Here is a 22,782-nt window from a genome sequence, read left to right as displayed (position 1 = left end):
TTAAAATACAGAAAGGTTTAGTGAAGGGTAATGGATGCACTTCCTTCTGCCATGTCAGCAGTGTGAAAGGGCAGCTTTGCATGCCACTCACTCTGTCTGTCTGTCACTGTGTGTCTCCTAACCTATCCCATCATCCTCTCTCCTTCTCACTTTCTTTACTGTCCCTGTTCATTTCTTAGGCCACCTCCATGACTGATTCAGAGGCTAATGTAATATGGCAAGTGTTTTAATGAGCAGGGACCAAAAAGGGCCCCAGAGTGCCTGATAGCAATACCTTATCTACCCTTCCAAGTACCATCCAAAAAATCTCTAATCAGTTGCACAACTCTGTTGCATATCCATTTGTATTCTCACCACAGAAGCACCATTCTTCAGCCTGTCTGCTGCACCACTTAACCTCCCAATGGCAAGAAGAGCTGGGACAGACCAAGGAGGCTAACTGTTAATCTCAAACAGTCACAACTTGACTCAAACAAGCACGTCCTGAAGAGTTTCCTGTTATTAAACAAGACCTGGCTGAGCCAAAGGGCACACTGATTTGCTCTTAAACTGAAGTAGGTGTCACACAGTGGCCTCCAGAAATGGATGCAGCACAAAGAATAATTTTGCGGCAAAGAGGCTCCCACAATTCATTCGTTAATAGGTTGCACGTAGCCTTGTGCGGTCATAATCACAGGGTGTGCTTTACTTGACTTGAAACACATTAAACAACAAGAGTCAAAACACAAAGACTGTTTTTTATCTCTACCCACCTCGAATACGTTCAACTGGTTGTGACCTCGACAAAGCTCTTTGTAGCTTGTAGTGAATTCACCGATGAAATCGTGGCTGGTGGAAAAAGACAAACAACAGCATCACAAAGAATTCATTCAGACACAGTAGGTAAAACCTTGACAAGGTAGATAAATTTAGCTGAAGGAATTATACCCATTAATGCAGAGATGTATTAGAATAATCTGTTTATGAAAATGTAATTATAATTCTTAACAATTAAGTCAGAGAAACTGAGTGTGGTGTGAAAACTGTTTCTGAACAGATGCAAATGTTATTTACAGAAGACTTGAAGAAGAAACTCACAAACAGGAGTCAAGCACTGACAAAAGTTTAATCAGTTCATAATTGTCAATGTGCTCTGTGTGTGTGTGTGTGTGTGTGTGTGTGTGTGTGTGTGTGTGTGTGTGTGTGTGTGTGTGTGTGTGTGTGTGTGTGTGTGTGTGTGTGTGTGTGTGTGTGTGTGTGTGTGTGTGTGTGTGTGTGTCCATCACCTCCCATCTCTGTCCCAGTCATACACTTCCACTTTGATCGCCCTATGAAACGAATCAAAAGAGAACAAAAAGTGTTTGTTTGTGGGAGCGTAATGTAACACATGAGCTTTGACCATAATGTCCTTGAGAAACTTCACTAGTTGCATTTCTGAAATGACGCAGCACAAAACAAGCCATTCAAGCTCATTAATCGTTAGTGAAGGCTGAATTAAATCAATCAAAGGGAGCCTGCACTGTGTTTTGCATTTGAGAGATGCAAACATCTTACCTCTTTGAAGCTGAACTGTGCTGCACACTGAGACTACATTAGCCAATAACAAATCGAGACCAGTCTTGGTGAATGTAAACATTTCACCAAGACTAACACCCAATACAAAATCACAGAATTCATTTGGTTTCTGTCTGTTTCCGTCATACTCCAAAAAAGCAAAGAAAGTTTAAATTTTTAAAGACTGGCATTAAAAATTTAAATGAATTGTTTACGGCTGACTTTTCGTGTCTTACACAGGAGAGAGCAGGTTGAGAGAGTTGCCAAAATTTTGGGTGAAGCGTTTTCTCAGCACATGCCAAAGATAGAAAACTAACCTCTGAGGAAACGGCATATTTTTCAAGTTACCGAAATACATTGGAAATACGTAAGAAAGTGATGCCTCTTTTCCTCTTGATCTGATGGAAAAACTGGTGGCTTGCCACCCACGACTCTCCCGTCAGCTGCTGTCAATCATGTGTCAGTGGGTCCAGGAGGAGGCACGGTGATGGAGGGCTGCCCTGTTATCCTGACCTGAACTCATTCTGTCTGTACTTAACCTTATTTTCCCGCGTAACAAACATGTGTAGTCCAGGTGATACAGAAAGAGATGAGACGAGAAAGGTGTAGTGAACCTGTGCTAAAATCAGTTGTTGTACTACAGCAAAACAAGCAAATATTCAGCGTCAGAGTAAGAAAACAATCAAATCTTTCTTGTAGTGTTGACTGAGGAAAAAAACACTCATGTGTGTTGACACTCAGGCGCCCTCGTGGCAGATGATTCCCCACATCAAAATGATGACCAGGGTCATGGGCAGCACTACGACACATCCTCAATCCCAAAATCAATTTCATCTCAGCTCCTTTCCCCTGTGCATGTTCGACTGAAAATAGTGGGGAGATTTCACTTTCTGATCACGATTAAAGCCAGATGATTACAAGGGATTTATGAGATTCATATGAGGCTGAAAGACATGACTGCAGAGAGGCTGTGAACATATCACCACAGCTTTACGTAAGGAACCTGGGAATAGACAAAAAAGAAAGAAACATGTGCCTGTTCAGCGCTGAATCATCTGTCTTCCTGTCCATACATGTAAAAAATGCCCAAGTCAAGAAATTATTAAATCCCTACACATACTGTGGGTCAAAACCAGGCCACGAGTGAATCTCAGAGAAATTATGTTTTAAACAAGAATTCAAAATTTGATTTGTCGAAAAGTACTGGATGAAAAGAATGAAAACTGCAGTGGTTTTGCAGTATAGAGCTCAGAAATAGAGCACGCCAATAAAATGTCAGCACAAGAAACTGCAGATATTCTACAAGAAAACTCAAGAGACTAAATTGCTGTAGATTTCTCTTGCCATCAAAATCCTCAAAGGGTATCAGGCATCTGTCATGCTTCTGCTCCATCTGTCTGGCCCAATTAGCTTCTCCCAGCAGGTGAGCAGAGACCAGATCGAAGCAACGAACCTTTGTTGACATCCGGTGTGATGGAGAGGGCAAAGATTGAGGTGTTCTTTGACTACTTCCACACACACACACACACACACACACACACACACACACACACACACACACACACACACACACACACACACACACACACACACACACACACACACACACACACACACACACACAAAGCATAAAGCATAAAGCATAAAGCAGGGATCCTGTGTTGGACAGGCCACTTGTCAACATCTAGAAAACGATTGAGTACAGCCACACCCTCCTTTTTCATTTTTTATCTTCTCATTTTTTATCTCCCTGCCAAAAAAACCTTCCTGCTTCTCAGGTGTCCTAGGAGGCCCTTTGCTCTGAAGAGATTCAGATAAGATAGAAGATGCCACTGGGGCAGCCAATCAAACCCTTGAAAAGGCTCTCACTGGTTGTGGGCAAATCAATGAACAGCCGGGTAAAGTCGCAGAAGTTTTTAGATAGGCCTCTCATAATTATCTATTTCAACAGCAGATACAATAACAGAAGAAAATCAATTGTGTCTAAATTTGACGCACCGATCCATAAGTACACCACAAATTGAAACTCTGCGTGGCTTTGATTTCCCCTCGAAAATTTGAGTTTGTGTGAGTATGTGTGTTCAGAAGACTTACAGTCATTCAACCTACCTCTCATAGTCTCCGTTGCAGAGCGCTCTGACGGGGATGGAGAAGGCCTGCCACATAGGGTTCAGTGTGCTTTTCACCACCTCAGTCTTGTGACAGATGGTGAACCTGGGGAGACGCAGGTCAACAGGGATTAAAAAGCCTAAAACTCACATCTAAAAAAAAAAAAAAAATGATTAAGTCTTCTCACTGCAGTATGGCTTTCCTTGGGACCATGTCTGCATAAATGTATCTGTGTGCAGCTGAGTTCAAGGGGTCACAATCTAATTCTCTCGACCTTGGTTCCCCTTCCTCTCAGGTCTTCACGCCCACCAATCTGCCTCTGATAAGCCCAAACCCGCTGGGATGCAGAAGCAAGAGGTGAACTCACGTGCCGTCTTCGTTACTTCTGTAGAAGACCATGAATGGGTCTGACTTTCCAAAGAAGTCCTTTTTATCCAGTTTGTTGGCACAGAATTGCATGGTGGCGTAATCCTACAGGCAGAGCAAAGAACAGTCAGGGAAATGGGAAGACAAAAAAGTTAAAGACACTGTAAATCCATGCTGTTGCCTCTCATTGCCTCCCGTTGTTTTTTTATACATGCTGTGCACCAAGATATAAAAGCACTGAGGCACCAAATAAAAGCAAAGTACTAACTGAATCCTAATAAGAGCAGGGAGAAACCAACCGCTGGGCTCTAGTTTCAGAAACCTGCAAATGCATTCATTACCATTTCTTTATTATGCAACACCCGCATAACAATGTGGATGGGATAAGGAATATGAAATTGAAAATACCTTGTTGTGCTCAATATAATAATAGTAACAATATGAGGCACCATGCACAGGCACAGAAATGGATTCTAAACCCCTGCACATGGAAGGGATGGGGGGCCATGTACAAAAAGGATGTGGAGTGCAGCTAATGATACATTAGAAAGGCTGGTATTATCGTAATTACACTCATTTAGGCAGCATTTCAATGTGTACTGCCACACCAAGGACAATGAGTATGCCCTTTTAAGCTCTTGATTCCAGATAGTCTCCCTGTGGTCAAGGTATTACCATAGTCTGCACTGTATAATAATGAGGCTGCATAGTGGCCACACTGGACCTGTAAATGTCCAGAAGAAACTCTGCAGAGTTCTCCATCACCAACAGCCTCCACCTCAATGCTCTGGGAGTCTTTTTAAAAGACTCTTCAGCCCTGAAACACGCTGCATATGCAAGTCAGGCATTGAATCATCATATCTTTAAGTGTGAGAAGGTGTGAAGACATTCAGAGCCTTCAGCTAGAAAAAAAAGAAAAGCTTTTTGCCCCGCTGGTCTCCCGGGCATTTAGGTTTTGAAGTGTCGCTATTAGATCTGAATCAGCATGATGCCAGGCAGGGCCCCTATCGATTGCTTTGACCCACATCAGTGTGCAGTGCTCTGCCTCTGACCTGCCTCGCACTAACCCCCAGCACATCACTTAATGCCATGGACACAGACACAGCGAGGACCTGACACTATTTCTGAGGCAACTGCTGAGAGAAAAGATGGATGCCAGGACATATATAGTACAATTACTCTAGGCGTATCCACCTGAAAATTTTGCTAATTTGATTATTTCCGTTCATTCTAAGCTCAATTTGTCTCCAACCACCATAGTAGAAATGTTGAAACAGAGGGAAAGCTGATTAAAACTGTAAGTGGTGGCAGGTAAATGGGCTGCTCTATATCTATTTCCATCTCCTACAATAATTGTCAGTTATTATCTGTGCTTCTAGCTAGTCTGCAATATAGGTAGAGAGCATAGTGATGGAAAATTATCTTTTTCCAATTTGCTTAGCAGATACAGATCAGCCAAGTTATGGAGCTTTCCACTGTGCATTTTGTACCTGAGGTGCATCAAGCTCTCCCTGGGTGGCTTTTCACAAGAGGATCTCATTTTCCAAGTTCCCATTTTGTGAATTCAAGAAAAACAACACATCATGGTAAAAGACTACTAAGGTCAGTTATCCAAGCCCTGAAAACAGAACCATCCTATCATTGTCCTGCTTAACCCTGACACAGCCTCTACAATTACACTATCATGGCAGCACGGTGCCTTAAGCCTTCATTAGGCCGAGATAACACACCCACTTTGGTGCCTCGCAGTGTTCTCTCATTAAGTGGGGAAAAGGCAGAACATTCATTTCAGACACTGAGGTTTAGGAACAGCAGGGGAATAACAGAGTGCAGACTCCATCCTTCTACCTACAGTGGGTACGGAAAGTATTCAGACCCCTTTACATTTTTCACTCTTTGTTTCATTGCAGCCATTTGCTAAAATCAAAAAAGTTCATTTTATTTCTCATTAATGTACATTCAGCACCCCATCTTGACAGAAAAAAACAGAAATGTAGAAATTTGTGCAAATTTATTAAAAAAGAAAAACTGAAATATCACATGGTCATAAGTATTCAGACCCTTTGCTGTGACACTCATATTTAACTCACATGCTGTCCATTTCTTCTGATCCTCCTTGAGATGGTTCTACTCCTTCATTGGAGTCCAGCTGTGTTTAATTAAACTGATTGGACTTGGTTAGGAAAGGCACACACCTGTCTATATAAGACCTTACAGCTCACAGTGCATGTCAGAGCAAATGAGAATCATGAGGTCGAAGGAACTGTCCAAGGAGCTCAGAGACAGAATTGTGGCAAGGCACAGATCTGGCCAAGGTTACAAAATAATTTCTGCAGCACTCAAGGTTCCTAAGAGCACAGTGGCCTCCATAATCCTTAAATGGAAGAAGTTTGGGACGACCAGAACTCTTCCTAGACCTGGCCGTCCAGCCAAACTGAGCAATCGTGGGAGAAGAGCCTTGGTGAGAGAGGTAAAGAAGAACCCAAAGATCACTGTGGCTGAGCTCCAGAGATGCAGTAGGGAGATGGGAGAAAGTTCCACAAAGTCAACTATCACTGCAGCCCTCCACCAGTCGGGGCTTTATGGCAGAGTGGCCCGACGGAAGCAAGACATATGAAAGCCCGCATAGAGTTTGCCAAAAAACACATGAAGGACTCCTAGACTATGAGAAATAAGATTCTCTGGTCTGATGAGACCAAGATTGAACTTTTTGGCGTTAATTCTAAGCAGTATGTGTGGAGAAAACCAGGCACTGTTCATCACCTGCCCAATACAATCCCAACAGTGAAACGTGGTGGCAGCATCATACTATGGGGGTGTTTTTCAGCTGCAGGGACAGGACGACTGGTTGCAATTGAAGGAAAGATGAATGTGGCCAAGTACAGAGATATCCTGGAAGAAAACCTCTTCCAGAGTGCTCTGGACCTCAGACTGGGCCAAAGGTTCACCTTCCAACAAGACAATGACCCTAAGCACACAGCTAAAATAACAAAGGAGTGGCTTCGGAACAACTCTGTGACCATTCTTGACTGGCCCAGCCAGAGCCCTGACCTAAACCCAATTGAGCATCTCTGGAGAGACCTGAAAATGGCTGTCCACCAATGTTCACCATCCAACCTGACGGAACTGGAGAGGATCTGCAAGGAAGAATGGCAGAGGATCCCCAAATCCAGGTGTGAAAAGCTTGTTGCATCATTCCCAAGAAGACTCATGGCTGTACTAGCTCAAAAGGGTGCTTCTACTCAATACTGAGCAAAGGGTCTGAATACTTATGACCATGTGATATTTCAGTTTTTCTTTTTTAATAAATTTGCACAAATTTCTACATTTCTGTTTTTTTCTGTCAAGATGGGGTGCTGAGTGTACATTAATGAGAAATAAAATGAACTTTTTTGATTTTAGCAAATGGCTGCAATGAAACAAAGAGTGAAACATTTAAAGGGGTCTGAATACTTTCCGTACCCACTGTATTTCTCAGTTCTACCTACTGTAGATATCGCTGCATGGGGTAAGTGGCAGAGCGATGCACGCTGTCACTTCCAGAAAGTGGGACTGGTCTTTCAAAGGTGCCCCTGATCACCTCTCCTCCTGTGTCCCCTCAGTCCCCTGTCTGCTTGTCTGTGGCCACGCCCCTCATCAGTCCCAGCAGATGCAGCCACTCACCCCTGATCACCACCTGCAGGTGTGCTGCATCTCCCTGATCACCTCCCCAGACTATATGTACCCTGCCCCTGCACTCCTCTGGTTGTTGGTTCATTTTTGTTAGTCACCCGTCCGTCCTCCGTCAGCTCTCCGTCAGTCCTGTCCCTGTTCCCGTTCCCATTCCTCCGGCCTCTGCGCCTCCTGCGGATCTCCCTGTCAAAGTCACCAGTCGGTGGAGTTGCCCTCCCGACTCGGAGGATTGTTGACGCCGTCCCTTCCGCTGGTCTGCCGGCTGCCCTGCCAGCCGTGTCCCCCTGGATCTGTTGGTCAAGTTGCCCTCCCGACTGGAAGCAAGTGGACGCAATAGGTGCCACCTTTTTGGTTTGTTTGTTTTTTATTGCAATAAAGACTGTACTTTGGAACTGATACCTAAGTCTGTGAGCTTGCATTTGGGTCCTTGTAAACACCACCACATAACAAAGCAAGGCAGACAATACTGGAATTCATGTTACATAAAGCTCTTCGAAAGGGTTATATGGACCAGAAATTAACACCGCTCCTTTGATTGCTTCACGCGTCACCCCATTCATTTGAGTGTTTGTCTGTTACGACTGTGAGCCTTAGGTGAAGGATTTTCGCCAGTGTGAGGGTCAGTTGGAAAAAAGATGGTAACAAACTAAGTTTCCTTTTTTTTTTTTTTTTTTTTTTTTTTACTTCAGTGATAAGCCAAATAATATTTGCTTGGGGTAAATACAGTACATCATACAATCCAAAATGTCAATAGTAATTTAGAGTTTGTGTGAATGAATAGTAAGCTACAGTAGTGAGGGTAAATTGTGAATAAAAACACAAGATGGACTTATATTTTTGTGTGTTTTTAATTTTGTTTTTCCTTATTCAAACTGGGGCTCTAGGATGAAGGGAGTCCTGTACAGACTATGAAACCCCTTTGTGGGAAATTTGCAGTTTTAGGCTCTATAAATAAAATTGCCTTGATTTGATTTATGCTCGCTTTGCTAAATCCCGGCGGTACACTAGGGTTATACAGTCATATGTAACATTATGTGCAGTTGAATTAAATTTAAATCAGCCAGAGTTGCAGCTGGACCAAGAGGACGATCTGAAAGTGAGCCAGCCACTGCTCAGCAGTCATATGTGCCAGAGATAATGACAGCCAAGAGGAAGCCTTTGATCCGTACGGAGGCCCCTGCTCTGTCTAATGATACCTGGCAAATCCACCATGAAGGTGAAAGCCAACCCAGCTCACGTTTAACAGTCCCTACAGAACTTCGCCAGTTGATTCCCACTCTGCTGGTCTCCGTTTCTCTAAACAAGAGTTGCTGTGTTTACCTCAGGCGAGGCGGCAACTCAGCTGCCTCCATTTACTGGTCACAGGTGGATTGTAGAATAAACAACATCCAGATGGATGGTAGCAATTCCAAACTGCTATAATTCACAGATGTGGGAGTTGTGCTGAAAGCAGTGTCTTCAGAGCCATCTTCTATCATCCATCTGTTCTTTCATTTTCCTGTTCTCAACTCAAACCTGAGCTATTCCCATTCAGGGTTAAATTCTGTGTAAACAGGGCAAGTCTGGAGTGACATGTCAAGTCCGTGTCTCTCTAATTGAGTCGGGGGAAAAGGAAATGGTCATTTGTACCAGTAACGATCATTTGCATTTATATTACTAAATCGCTCGTTGAAGTGGTGCTTTGCAGCGACAGTGGTAACGCCGATCATCGCAGATCAGATGTACCTGATGACTCGCAGTAGCCCTTCAACGACTCTGCACTGACACTTCAATTCAGCAGGACAGAATCAGTAATGGCTATCACGGAAGTTTCATTATCTGTGTGACTCATCTGTCTCACTCTAACAGGAGACTCTTTATATGTCAGGGAATAAACAATAAACAAAAAACCCTCTGAGTCAGGTACAATCACTGTTAAATCACTAAATACCACTAAAAAAGTATGACAGAAAGAAACAAAGCCTTGAATCATTAGATGCTTACATGTATTAGGACATGGCTAACATTTATACAGAAGCTCAATGGCTTGCTGTTCAGCCTCTGAGGGAGGCCAATAAGTCGCACCACTTTCTGCAGCTCCACTGGCAGCAGTATAATGTGATTATTTACTATCTTCATTTAGCAGTGTGGCGAGAAAGCCAATGGGCATTAGTGGACACAGGTTATTAACGCAGACTCATGGATTAACACTCCACACATAGAAGCGAATGCCTGTTTTAGTGATTGGAAGGAAGGCGGTCTCATTAACCAGCCATTTAAACTCATAGCCTATTCAATATGTACACAACTTCCAAATGACAAAAACAACTGCGTAGAACCACGGCGTACCCTGCTCGTTTAATAGGGACATTTATGATCCAATATATCTTACCGAAGTGAAGGATATTAAACATCCCGTTTCACTTCAGCAGGCTTGTGAACATTGCTAAACATGCATTACGCACCACTTCCCTCCAACACGTATAATTTCACAGAGACGTGTCACAATCTATCAGCTGCAGTACACATGATCAATTAAACTGTGATTGTTAAAGAGCCCAGTTCAAATTGGATCAGTGAACACTGCAAAACATTTACTCTGAGATTTACAGCGTGAACAAATTGAAAAAGTATACTGGTGAAAACTTTTAGGACTCACCCTGCAGTTTCCCAGCTCCTCAACCGATAGGATGATGGTTCCACATTTCTTCCCAGGGATGCCACTATGAAAACAAACACATGTCATTCACTCTTCCAACAAAATGATGATCCATTTGATAATTTCAAATTTTAGTAGCTTAGCAATGGATGGCATTATGGTGCACTTTATAAAACCTACTCCAATAAGTCCTATACCAATTGGGGCCAATGTCTTTTTTTTGTTGTTTTACCAATATTGGGGAGTAAAAACATTAAAATATTAATATATCAACTGAAATGTGTTCATCAAAAACTTGCGACAAAGATATGTAATGGAGGCAGGTATTTAACAATACATTTTATTGTCCCAAATGATATCAGTCCACTGAAACAATGAACATCACTGGGAATGTAATAACTATTTTTTTTTTTTAAACTCAAATAAAACTATTTCAAAATTTTGCTCTATTCTATAAAAAAAATATGTATTTATTATAGTATATCAGGTAAAACACACAGATACTGATATATCTGGAATGGGCCATATTGTCCCTAATATTGTCATTTTGCTTTTATTTCACAGTTTTTTGATGTCACCTCCTTGTGCCCCGAGAAGAACCCCCATCTGAGAACATACCAGACACAAAAACTAATAATTAGAAAGATTAAAGTTTGTAAAGCTGTTTTTAAAGTCAAATTATATCTTAGGCTCATAATACAAGTGTACTTTCACATAAAATCAGAGCAATGTTACGTGAGTGTGACAGTTTGACAACTCTAATGTGCACATTATTAGTTTCTCACCACCTTAAGTGAATCAAGAACACGTTATAAATAAAGGCTCTGTATTTCTTTAGTACAATCTGGAACAAAACTGCTGAGACATAGGACTCCTCTGATCCCCCTCTGCCAGCGCCACTCTGAGACTTTAAAGCTCGGCAAGCCTGCGGTTGTTTACCGCTGATTCCCGCTTCAGCAGATGATCAAGACATATCACAGCACAAGCGAGGTTCCCCGCATGTCTGTGTTTCTGTACATCACCTCTTTCAGTAAGTTGCCAATCCAGTGGCTGTCTATGACAAAAATAGAGATAGCAGTGCTCCACAGTTTGCCCTAAATGTTATGTGGCTGTATTTTTTGAAGTGGAACAAAATGAGATTATTTTTTGGTATCCAATCACCCCAACCCTCAGCATCCACTGAAGCTGTGAGAAAAGGCTGAGCCCGTTCCACCCCACACAGAGCAGGACACAATACCTACTTTCTAATCATACAGTAGCTCTCCAGCTGCTCACACTACTGTCATCTTTCCGGACAAAAAGGAAATTACACGAGAGTCCTGCTGTGGCCTTCGCTGGAGACCAATAATTAGAAGGTCAGACTTGCTGCAGATCCTCATCAAGCTGTGACAGCTAATCTGACTGTCAGTAATTCTGGATTCCACACTGCTAAACAGGAGGCAGCCTTTGACTGCAGCCACAAAGGCTTACATTATTTACAAAGACAATCTAAAGCACAGACATGCACTGCCTGAACCTCCAGTGCTGGACTTTGCCAGGGGACCTATTAAGAGACAGAATATGGTTTCCTCTTTCTTATCTACCTGTGCGGGAAGTGTTTGTATTGTTTGTAAGACATATGGTGCAGGGTGTTTCCATTAACCTCTCTCAGGTTTCCCCGGCCTATACCACATACAGTTTAATGCTCCATAAGAGCAAGTGTAGCCCCTGATGTATCAACTTTGATCGATACCTCAATACAATTTTATTGACCAAAGCATCCAACCACAACTGCTGCAATGTCTTTAATGAGACAAAATGTAAAATGAAGCCATTGCATGCTCAGAGGGCATGCACACTTCATTCTTGGGCTCGATCTTCAAGGTCCAAGGAGACTTGTCTCAAGGTGAATTAACTATCCTTGAATTATTGATGCTCCAAGTCGCCACCATGCAGTTTGATGACGCCTCAAAGAGGCAGTAAAGCCCTCACCGATGAGGCCAGTAAACCCTGCACACTCCACAGGTCAAATTATCTCCCTGAGGTCACACTAACGGCTGATACTCCTATTAAACTGGGAAATGAGATCCAGTGATTGTTAAAATATCAGCTCAAGACACACTGAGATGCATATCCCTGTTCTAATCTCTGCAACGGAAGAGAGAGCAGGTACCAAAAGGGCAATGGTCTTTTAAATTAGACATGCATTATTGAGTGCGGCATTTTCCCTGACAATGACTAGTTAACGCGAAGAGCAAGCACTGAATAGACAAATACAGTTCCTGCCAATTATCTGTGGGACATGACTTCCTTTTTACTGCTGAGACTTATTCTGCGAGCTCGAACAGCTTCTGTGCTGCAATGTGACTGCTGGTGATATGAAGTGTCCTGCATCAAGAGGCCTCCTTCTCTCAGCACTCATTCACTGACGGCTACTCAGTGGGAAAACGCTTTGATGATGAAATTATGTGAAATGTGCCGCTGTGGTCCTCCTTCCTGTACTATCTGCAATGAACAAGGTCTACCAGTCCGACTGCCGGGAAAACTGACAGGATTTAATCAGCTGGTCATGTAAATGTGTGTTACAGATGTAAGATTTGAATATTTAAATTACACCAGTCAACAAGCATCAAGGTATTTTGGCCGAGCTAAACAACAACACACTGTGACAGCTCATCATGCATACATAACTATATACAATATAAAGCTGAATATGTTTTTATTCTTTTTTCTGCTTTCCACTTCAATTTTGATTCAGTTTTGGCACATAGAGTAAGGCTGTGTTTTATTGTATCTCCTGGAGGAGGGGTGGGACCAAAAGACAACGCAGAAGCGCCTGAAAGTGCAATATCACTGAGGGCCGCTAGGGGCTGGCTCTAAAAAAATAAACCATTGCTCCAGTAGACTCACATTCAAAAAGCATCAACTTCATTAAATACTGAGTCAATAAAGTCATTAATGTGTAATTAGCTAAATTAACTCTGCTGGTCTTGCTCTGGTGGTCCATCTAAAAATAATTTCATAATTAATTAGATATTAGGCTTTAAAGAGAAGTATGCTTGGGGGTGTGGTTTCCAGTATAGGTGGACATTCATCGTGTCCTCGAGTTCTTACAGTCAGACCCACCCCTCCCTCCTCCCAAGCTTCACCCTTTCCTCTAAATATGGTCAATTAGGCTCCAAAAAAAACAACATGGCGAAGGCCAAATTGTAAGACACGAGGCTTTAACATGGCAGTTCACAAACCGATGGGTGACGTCACAGTGGACATTATCAGTTCTCATATTTTAACCAAACAAACTGATAACCAGAGCATAATAAACTGACCCTGTTTAATTGTAGATAGAACAACAGTAAAGGGTGTACTGCCATCTAAATTCAGAGTTTTGCGCAGAGAGTCAAGAAGAGTTTTGACATGGCAAACTTGGTCAGAGAAGACTGGTGACAGCCTGCTATCATCCATGGCTTCTGTGCTTCCAGTGAATGATTAATGTGTTATTATGAAGTCTTTCTGCAATACAGGTGAGTGGGGACTGCGCTAAACACATGCCAAGTAGCTCCAATATTTTACACCATTCACAATTCTCCATAATTCATACAGCCACTTACAGGCTTCCCTTGGCACTCGACATACACCGAGCCATATGGTCCTGTCTCCTGACCAATCCAATGCCTGTTTTCTGTAATGATGCTCCATGAAGCCTCAGTGGTCCTCATATTTATAGCCACATTAGCATCTTGTCTGCGTTTCAATTGTAACCCAAATTTTGTGAAAAAACAACAAGCAGAGTCAGAATTGAAACAGTGGCTTGTAGCACAGTGTCTTCCTTTACCCATAGAGAAGCACTGTCATGTCAGGCTCTGAGCTCACCCTAACAGTGAGTTAGCCACAGTTGTCTTGACAGATCCCCTGTTTGATCAGTTGAATGGAAAGAGATCAAGCAGCATGTTTCAGCATCACCACAATTACTTGGCCAAAGTTTCTGATAATGTTGTTCTACAGAATACCAATGAGAGTACCAGGTCTCCCCATTCGCCAGGGGACAGTGCATTAGAGTAATTTATTCCTCCAAAAAACAAGCATCAAAGATAATTGGGCATGACATGCTATATTATGAATGTTCAGGCTCAATGTATGTCCTCTATAATTTCCCATCTAGAGGCATTTGCTGTCATGAAATGGTGATTCACAGTGTGTATTCTCCATTACCGTTCAGTGCAGAGGTGAGGTGGGTGGAGGTTGGTGAGATTAAAGTCCAAAGAGGGAGAAGGAAGCAATTGTTGATGCTGTTCACATTAGGTCATTAGGATGAGGAATGGTCTTGATATTTAACAACGCTGCAACGTGTCATGCATATGAGAGTTAGGGAGGGTTTTCTGCTCAACAACACGAGAGCCCAAGAAGAAGATAAATGATTTTTTTTTTCCTCCACACTGCAGCTGTTGCAGGGTGGGTCTACATATTTTACCACGAGGCAAAATGACTGCAGTATTATCATGGCAAGAAGAGTGTTATTTAGCAATTTCACACCTAAGTGGGGATAAGCAAATCAAAACATACTTTGGAAGGTGGAGTGCAAGAACAGCAAGAAATTAGATGAGAAAAGGATGACTTTCTCTACACAAAATAACTGATTGATTTCACTGAGATTGTCCGAGTCAGTGAAGCCAATGAATCAGTCTGGATGACAAGAGGATTGGGATACATTAACAAATCTGACTGGTTTGAGTCAAAGACCAACAGAGATGGACGGTAGACAGATAATCTGGCTTTGTGCCACTGTAAACGTTTGAGGCAGTAAGCAGATCATAGTTCAACAGAATTAGACAAGGTTGCCAAAACTCTATGTGGGTTCAAATGGGATTATACCACTAATCCCCTTGATTTTCATACACCGATAAACATTCATAATCCCTCACCTCAGAAGGATTAAACATTTTTGAAAAAGGGAGGATGAAAAGCACCCCGGCTAATTCAAAAGGACACCAGAATACCTTCTCAGAGAGGAGGAGGGATCTGCTTCCTACTGGTAGAGGAGCTGGAGTTTGTGTACAAAGAAGGTAGCTAAAGGCAACCTGTGCGAAGCCCTTTGAAGCTTTGTTAGGAGGAGCACAAAGCAAGTAAATAGGCCAAAAAATGTGGTGCAAAACATTGTGAGATGGATATTAGAAAAAAACCAGCACGAGGAAAAACAATGTGTGCCTTTTTTCACCAGTGGAAATGAGGTGCAAGGCGAGACCACAATACCACCAACATGTCATCCTTTTGTTGCAGTCACAGTGTAACCTATGGAGGATTATTTACTGGGTACCACCGATGGATAACAAACAATACCACAGTCCCATTGAATGAAACTAATTCTTTTATTTTTATAATCACTAATTATAAACACTAAATATGAGATCTGATTAAATGATGAATCTATTCCATTTTATGAGTGTGTGACTTGGGTTGACATCTTAATTACACATTACAGCACAGGTTTTAATTACTATAACAATGTTTGATTTATTGGGATTCAAAATAAGTGAGGCTTCATCAACCACCTGCAAGCTGGAAATCACTTGTTTTGACAGAGAACTTGAGGATAAGGAGAAGCTGTCAGTAAGACGGAAACTTTCTCCATCTGTCGACAGGCAAAAACTGCTCAAAGTCATGACGGTGAGTTCACTCCAGTCCTTGTGTTCTCACCTGCCAGTAAGAGAAACCTTTCTTTAGAGAACATAACAAGCCCATTTCAATTTCTCTGCGGCAAGAGCAGAACATCCATCTCTAACACGGGCCAAAAAGAGATTCCCAGTTCTCTTTGTGATTACATTAAAATGTAAGTTGCTATTTATCCCACGTTCCCTCTGCTGGCGTGTGACATCAAATTACAGTGGGTACTCCTCTTCCTTATCCCTGCTGTGTCACTGAAGGCATCGACACCTTGACACGCACCTTCACCCGGCGCTGGACACAGCGAATAGAATTCATATCGTGTTGCACTAGGTCGCCCTGACCTCCTCTGTGGTGGTTACTGCTGACTATAAATCGCAATATGCATGCCGACAGATTGTTTTCAACTGCTGATTTTAAAATGGGGAAGCACAGCGCTCTTTCAGAGCCTTTGGAGTTGCTCTCTCACCTTTGCAGCAGATACCATGGTCATGACAGAAATGAACACTGTCTGCTTGGAGTGCAAAACAAATCGGCTAAGCTTACCTCCAGAGTAAAAACCTCTGCTGCCCTTTCCCCTCTTACACTTATAGCCTCTGTTATCAGTGTGAAGACAAAACATCGATTGCCTTATTATCTACAGGGCTTTAAAACCTAATACTTTTAACAACCATATATATTAAATGAACTGCTTCTTTTAATAGCAGAGTAAAGCAGACATTTTCAGAATTTGTGGAACACCAGAGTCCTTGAAGACTCATAAATAGAGCAGTTCAGCTGACAATTGGACTGAATGTGTGGGAAGGCCAGGTGCCGTGAGAGCTGTGCTGTCGAGAGGGGAGGCTTTAGGGATTTATTAGGTACCAATTTGGTTCCATAAGAAGCCAGTTTCATCAGACAAAAAGAGGTTTTGTACACTCAGCACGGTTGGGGTTTTTCCACATCTAAGCAGGAATACACATTATTAGAGAGGGACCCTTGTTAGTGTTCAGTCTTGGAGCCCAAATTGGCATTTAGCGAGGCAGCAGAATGCTCTAATTGTGTGTGATGTCCCGAGGCAGAGGATGCTCAGCTGATTACTGTGAGCCGTCTGAAACACTTCACCTCCCAGTTAAGTAAAACAGGCAAACATGGGGCTAAAAGTGAAAGACACACTGTACCTGCTTCTATCTCCCCATGTATAGTATCAAGAGTACACGGATTTTGGATTTTCAGTTTCACCAACAAACTAACTTCTTTCACTCCCACTCATTATTTAAATCTGCAAGTTTATTTCATCTCAGAGGAAGTGCCGCTGCGGACCCCCAAGTCAGTCAGCCAACTACATTAACCAACAACTTTAAAAAGAGCTGCGAGTCTCTGAAGTCGAGATGAGACAAGTGATGGCGTTTGGTTCAGCTTTCTCTGAGTAAAGTTATGGTGAGTTACAGCGCTCTGCAAGTTGATACAGTGGTTTCAAAGCTTGCGAGCATGACATTAAGTATTTGATCTGTTAATAAACACTTCAACTGTTAATTTGGATTACTGTGTAATAATAATTGAGGACCTGCTGCTTAAGAAATTACTATGATATTTGATAGTACATCCGCTACTGCTACAATTATAATCTGTGGCCTGCAAGAACTGAAAATGTGACTCCTATTGCAACCGTAACTAAGGGGTGGAGTTTAGCAGCTGTCATTTACAAAGTAATGTACAACTTTCTGACAGTCAAAAATGACACTGTTCTGCTTTTTCATGACAGGTGTAAAGGCAAAGTGGGGAACTTGTGAGGCACAGTGACGTCGGTTGGACAAAGATATTCATTCATGTTTGTTTGTTTTGTCAGGAAATATGGAATTTATGACACAACTGTTGTGTTGGACTGAAACAAATTACATTGGTGTCACTGTATTTCATACTAATACTATTTTATATAACTTAAAACAGGTTTTTTTTAGACATCCTAAATTTTGCGTTGCTTTGGCAGAGACATAATTTGATAAAAGCAGAACTGAGCCTTGTTTAAAAAAACATCATTATCATGACTGCTCGCTTTTTATCATTCAGCATCTGCACTGGTGTGAGCGGATATCATTTAATAACTACATCAGATAATGTCTCAATCAAAGCTTTATCTTGAAAAGTCAGTATTGTTGCTGAGGCCTCGTCGCACATGTCGGACACAGTTTGCAGCCAACTGAAGCTCCAATGTGCAGAAACAGTGTGAGGTGGATTTGTCTACTTTTCTAACAGGACTTTATTGATGATAGTGGTTCATTAATCAGTAATGCAGCAGAACACAAAGAGGCAGGCCGAGCAAATGTCTGTATTGATAGTAATCAAAACTGATACTTATTCAAAACAGAAATAATTATTATCACCAGACATTAACGTGGTGCGTGGCACACATTAAGCCATGAATTTAAAATGAATTGATTAACAGCAAAGCTTTGATCAAATCAAAACATGATATTTATCAAATCAAGCTGCTCGTGATTTTAATCAAATGTAGACTCTTTTATCAAATCTGGCTAGTTCTAATCAAATCATGTCCTTACCAAAAAAAATTAAAAATCCAAGAGAAAACTTATCAGTTTAACGACACTTTCATCTTCTGTGTGTTTATTTATTTATTTTTTATTTTTTATCTCAACCCCTGGGCTCACTTAGTCTAATTTCTGCCTGCCCTTTGAAGTTTTCCAATTCAAGGTACGGCTGCAGTGCTGACCCTGTTGAGCTGTATAAAGATAATGTAGAACTTACTTTCAACTACATTGGTGGGAGAGGCTTAAAGACAATACAGGTGCATACAGTATGCTGTCACAGTGATAATGGAACTAAAGGCATAAAATCAATATCATATTAAAGCTTCATGGTACTGTATCTCCACATCCATGGAACGTGATAGCAGTGTGTGAATTTTACTTAGCACCACTGTCTTCATATATATATGGAGTCATTTTGTATTGCATTTGCATTTTGTATTAATATATAGTTGATGTTGTATATTGATTTACTGTATCAGCTTATTGTCTGGATGGAGATCTTATATCTTTCTTCATGACTGCTTATAATAAAAAAGGTGACTCACAACTGAACGGCGCAATAAGTTGTTTACAGTACCTGGTGTGTAAAAAGCTTTGTGCTCAGTTACCCCTCTGTATTCAGAGTTGTAGAAACAAGTGAAAAGATAAAATTATTCCTTTTCATTCGCGTCCCACAGGTGGGAGAACAGTGCAGGTGACCCTTTGATGTGAGCTATAGCTCTCAATTTTAATTCATTCAGCACTCATCCTTTTTCATATGTTATTTGAAATATTTCCACAGATCCCTTTCCTCCTGTGGCTCCCGTGGGTGCAGCCAGCACACCCAGGACAGTCTTTGCGTGTGGTTCATTTCCAGTTTCAAGCATGCAGCAGGAGGGCACAATCTGTGAAGTGGGCTAATGGGTCTAACATGGTAATGTTGTGCTGCATTCATATGCTACAGTGTGTGGTATAATTTACCACAATGACAGAAAAGTTTACAGCTATTTGTTTGATGAACGTAATTATTGTGTTACCTATACAACTATATCATATTTCCTTCCCGCAGGCGATACACACAATCACAGGCTTGAGGGCTGCGTCACAGCTAACATGTTTTTCTGTAAAAGATGCTATTCACCTGCATTAATCATTTTGCTTTGCATTTCCTCCTCTACCAATAACTTTGATACATGCCTCTCATTAAAAACAGATTATAAACAGAAAGATTTGTACCACTGTCAGTTCTGTGCTTCGTTCCTGACATTCCCTCGACTGGTATGTTTCTATCTTTATAAGAGCATATGGAGAAAGGCCTCTGAACTATTATTTTCCCCAAGATAAATATGTCTGGGGAAATTTGCTGTGAAGGGAATGCCAGAACATGACTTTAGTCCTCGTGTGCACGCAACATACAAATTACATATTGAGCCAAGCGCGAGTGGCAGGTTATGTTTCCACTTACATGAAATGGAAAGAGAATAAAATGTGTATGTACGGCACAACGTATTCATCAAAGTGTGGCTACAGAGAAACCACCAACATGATCAATATTGAGAGCACATACATAACATGCAACCTGAAAATTCAGTCCATAAATAGTAAATCATTTATTTTGGAGATGTTTTAAAGTTATAGCTGACTTCAGTTTTGGATGAGACTGTGATCCGACACAGAGTTATGGTTGATTTCTCAATCTTTTTTTTAATTTTTATTTTTATTATCAACTAAAAAATGTTGATGTTTACATTTTGAGGAATATTATGATTTTGTGAAATCTAACTAAAAGTCTTCAAAACAATTAGAATCTTGAAGTGTTAGGTTATTGGGTCAACAAAAATTCCCGATACTGGTACTAATAATTTGACTTTGAAACCGATTTCTGTGCACAGAAAAGCCTCCAGTTACTTTGGTGCACAGACAGGTATATTTCCAAAAAGTTCTTAGATAAGAGTGAAATAAGGCCTTCTAAGAGCAGAAACTGAAGAATGTGGACAGGTGGCCTAAGTAGAGACACAGCAGCTTAAACACAGCAAAACGTTTGTCTTTTAAAACTAGAACAAGTAAATTTGGATGTCACAATGCCGGGCATTTTTTGATAGAAGATAGTAGTGAATTCGGTCATGGCCATTAAAGTATCAAAGTTCAGTACCTATCCAACCCCAGTCCTCACTCTAAAGAAGTCACATATTACGCTACACATTTTAAGTGATGAATAGATTTCTACTTGGTAAACACTTGAGTAGATTAGCACAGAACAGCTGGCGAAACCAGTTTCTGGTCTCCAGTGTTCTCAAATGTTCTCCATTAATTGTGTCTTTCTCTTCTATCTGTCAATATAGGCTAAAATGCCAAAATAATATTTCAACTTCCTTCTGCTGGCTAGTAAAAAATCATCACTGCTTGTATACTGTTTAACTGTGTGAAGGACAGGGTTGATGCCATATATTTTTCCACATTAATGGGACACAAATTTGTACATACTTTTTAATGTGGGGACAGTACAACGCTTCACATGTACATGGATGTGTGTGCTGGATGGAGGCTGTGAAAGGCAAAGTAAAAGAGTGGTTTGGAGGAACAAAAAGAAACACAATGGTGAAAAAGGTAGAAAAGAGTAGGGAATAAGGTAGATGGAAGGAAGAAGAATAAATGAAAGATGAAGTGTGGAAAATAGGGAAAAGGGTGCTGATGTGCTCCTTAAGCAGGTCATTGAATGCAGTGTGCCTTGAGAGGGCTCGTTTAAGCATGACTAACAGATTTCCTCAGTCCCTACAGAAGCCCTTCCTCAAAGTCCAGAGAGGCACTTCAGGATGCATGACAAGGAAATGGCGCACATAGCCATTAAACAACTTCTGGGTTATCAGCAGATCACAGGAGGGGAGGAAAACTCCATTATCCATGGATAGTGTTTAGCTATACAAAGAGGACAGAGCTGAATAAAACTGTAACTGACTGTCACCAGGAACAGAAAATGAAAACCTATTGTTTTCTTGTGTTTCTGGATAGCTACTTCTAGGGACTGGGAAGGATAGTTAATAGAAATACAAGGGAAAGTTTTCATTAGGGCTCATTTCTTCAATTTGTAAACTGTTGTCTGTAACAACCATCATCATCACCCTCCGGTGATTAAGGTGTGGATACCATACTTTTCTCCATCATGTCTGACTGGGGCTCCTGCTCTCCTGCCTCTCTCTCATGTGGGATGTGAGGCCTAGTTTACAGCATAGTGGTGAGCACTGTCTCTTGATCCTGCTCATCCTCTTATTCAGTACTGAAGGGCACCAAGCTCTGTAATCCACCAACAGTCCCTGGCAGAGCTCATGGTCGACACCAAAGCCCTGCTGTTCTCACAAACCCCCCCACTGCATTCGCACTCCGCTTCACAGTCTCACACACAAACACAAGCTTCCCAGTTTGTCGAACCCTTCTCCTCACTCTCAGAGAGACACATAACTCAAAGGTCTGTGGGTGCCAGTGGCTTCGGGGCTCCATAACTCCCAATTTACATTGAAGCGGACTTGATAGTGCCATGTGTCTCGCGTTGAATTCAATCCACCCTTCGTGCTAGATCACCTCCCTAATGACAGTAATTGTATTGAGGAAGCCCCCGGTCATGTTCAATTACCCGTTCCCAACCAAGCACACGGGTCTAATCTTTCGCTGTAATGTGCAATACAGATGGTTCTAGAGGGGAGACATATTCATCCCCGCCTCATCTTTGCTGGGATGTATGAAATCCGGCAGGAGAGCAGTGGCACACTTCAAGGGGCTGAGAGGTGGCCCTGAGTTATCATTATCTAATAATATCTGAAAACCTGGGTTTGCTAATTAAAATGATTCTATTTGTCTGCTTGATGGGTTAACTCATCTAAAAACCTCTTCCTAGCATTGAGAGTCTCTTATTCCTAACACACTATGAAAATCAGTGACCACAGCAAAAATGTACACTCACCCAAGCTGTTTCTCCAATCGACTGGCAGGTGAGCCCACGATCTCTCCCAGTGTACAGTGGACCTGACCCAGGAAGTCCTGTTATGGGGAGGAGGGCATAAAGTGGGATGGCGCGAGACAGGGGCGTTCAAGTGGATCACGGGGGGTAACAAGGAGAGTCGGTGAGCAGTTAAGCATCATCATAAGCATTGTACGGTTATGAATTAGGACGTCCGAGGCAGACACGTACGTTAAAGTCGGTGGGCTTCCAAGGTGGAGGAATAGGAGGAAAAGGAGGAAAGAAGAGAGACCAGGCAGCAGCAGTGACACAACAGAGCATATCATGGAACAGAAGGAACACAACTCAAATACCAGACTGTCATCACC

General features: G+C 41.8%; 1 protein-coding gene across 2 annotated transcripts in view; it reads right to left on the bottom strand.

Moving 5' to 3' along the window:
* The window catches only part of cpne5a (copine Va), a 71,556-nt gene that overhangs the window by 28,789 nt on the left and 19,985 nt on the right, over positions 1 to 22,782 (bottom strand). Inside the window, exons 6-12 of one of the 2 annotated variants that reach the window (XM_069688911.1) lie at positions 22,646 to 22,660; positions 22,418 to 22,494; positions 10,319 to 10,382; positions 4,010 to 4,113; positions 3,643 to 3,747; positions 1,266 to 1,307; positions 753 to 828 (exon numbers count right to left, since the gene is read on the bottom strand). In XM_069688911.1, coding sequence (XP_069545012.1) covers positions 753 to 828; positions 1,266 to 1,307; positions 3,643 to 3,747; positions 4,010 to 4,113; positions 10,319 to 10,382; positions 22,418 to 22,494; positions 22,646 to 22,660 — 483 coding nt within the window. The remainder of the gene's footprint in view (positions 1 to 752; positions 829 to 1,265; positions 1,308 to 3,642; positions 3,748 to 4,009; positions 4,114 to 10,318; positions 10,383 to 22,417; positions 22,495 to 22,645; positions 22,661 to 22,782) is intronic. The other variant, XM_069688912.1, reaches the window with a different exon arrangement.

The sequence above is a fragment of the Brachyistius frenatus genome, unplaced genomic scaffold, assembly GCF_029030835.1.
Source record: "Brachyistius frenatus isolate BFR_SWC_R1_liver_20210118 unplaced genomic scaffold, ASM2903083v1 Contig_6, whole genome shotgun sequence".
NCBI classification, from domain to species: domain Eukaryota; kingdom Metazoa; phylum Chordata; class Actinopteri; family Embiotocidae; genus Brachyistius; species Brachyistius frenatus.
The sequence above is the reverse complement of the archived record's forward strand: the minus strand, read 5'-3'. Positions and strand labels throughout refer to the sequence as shown.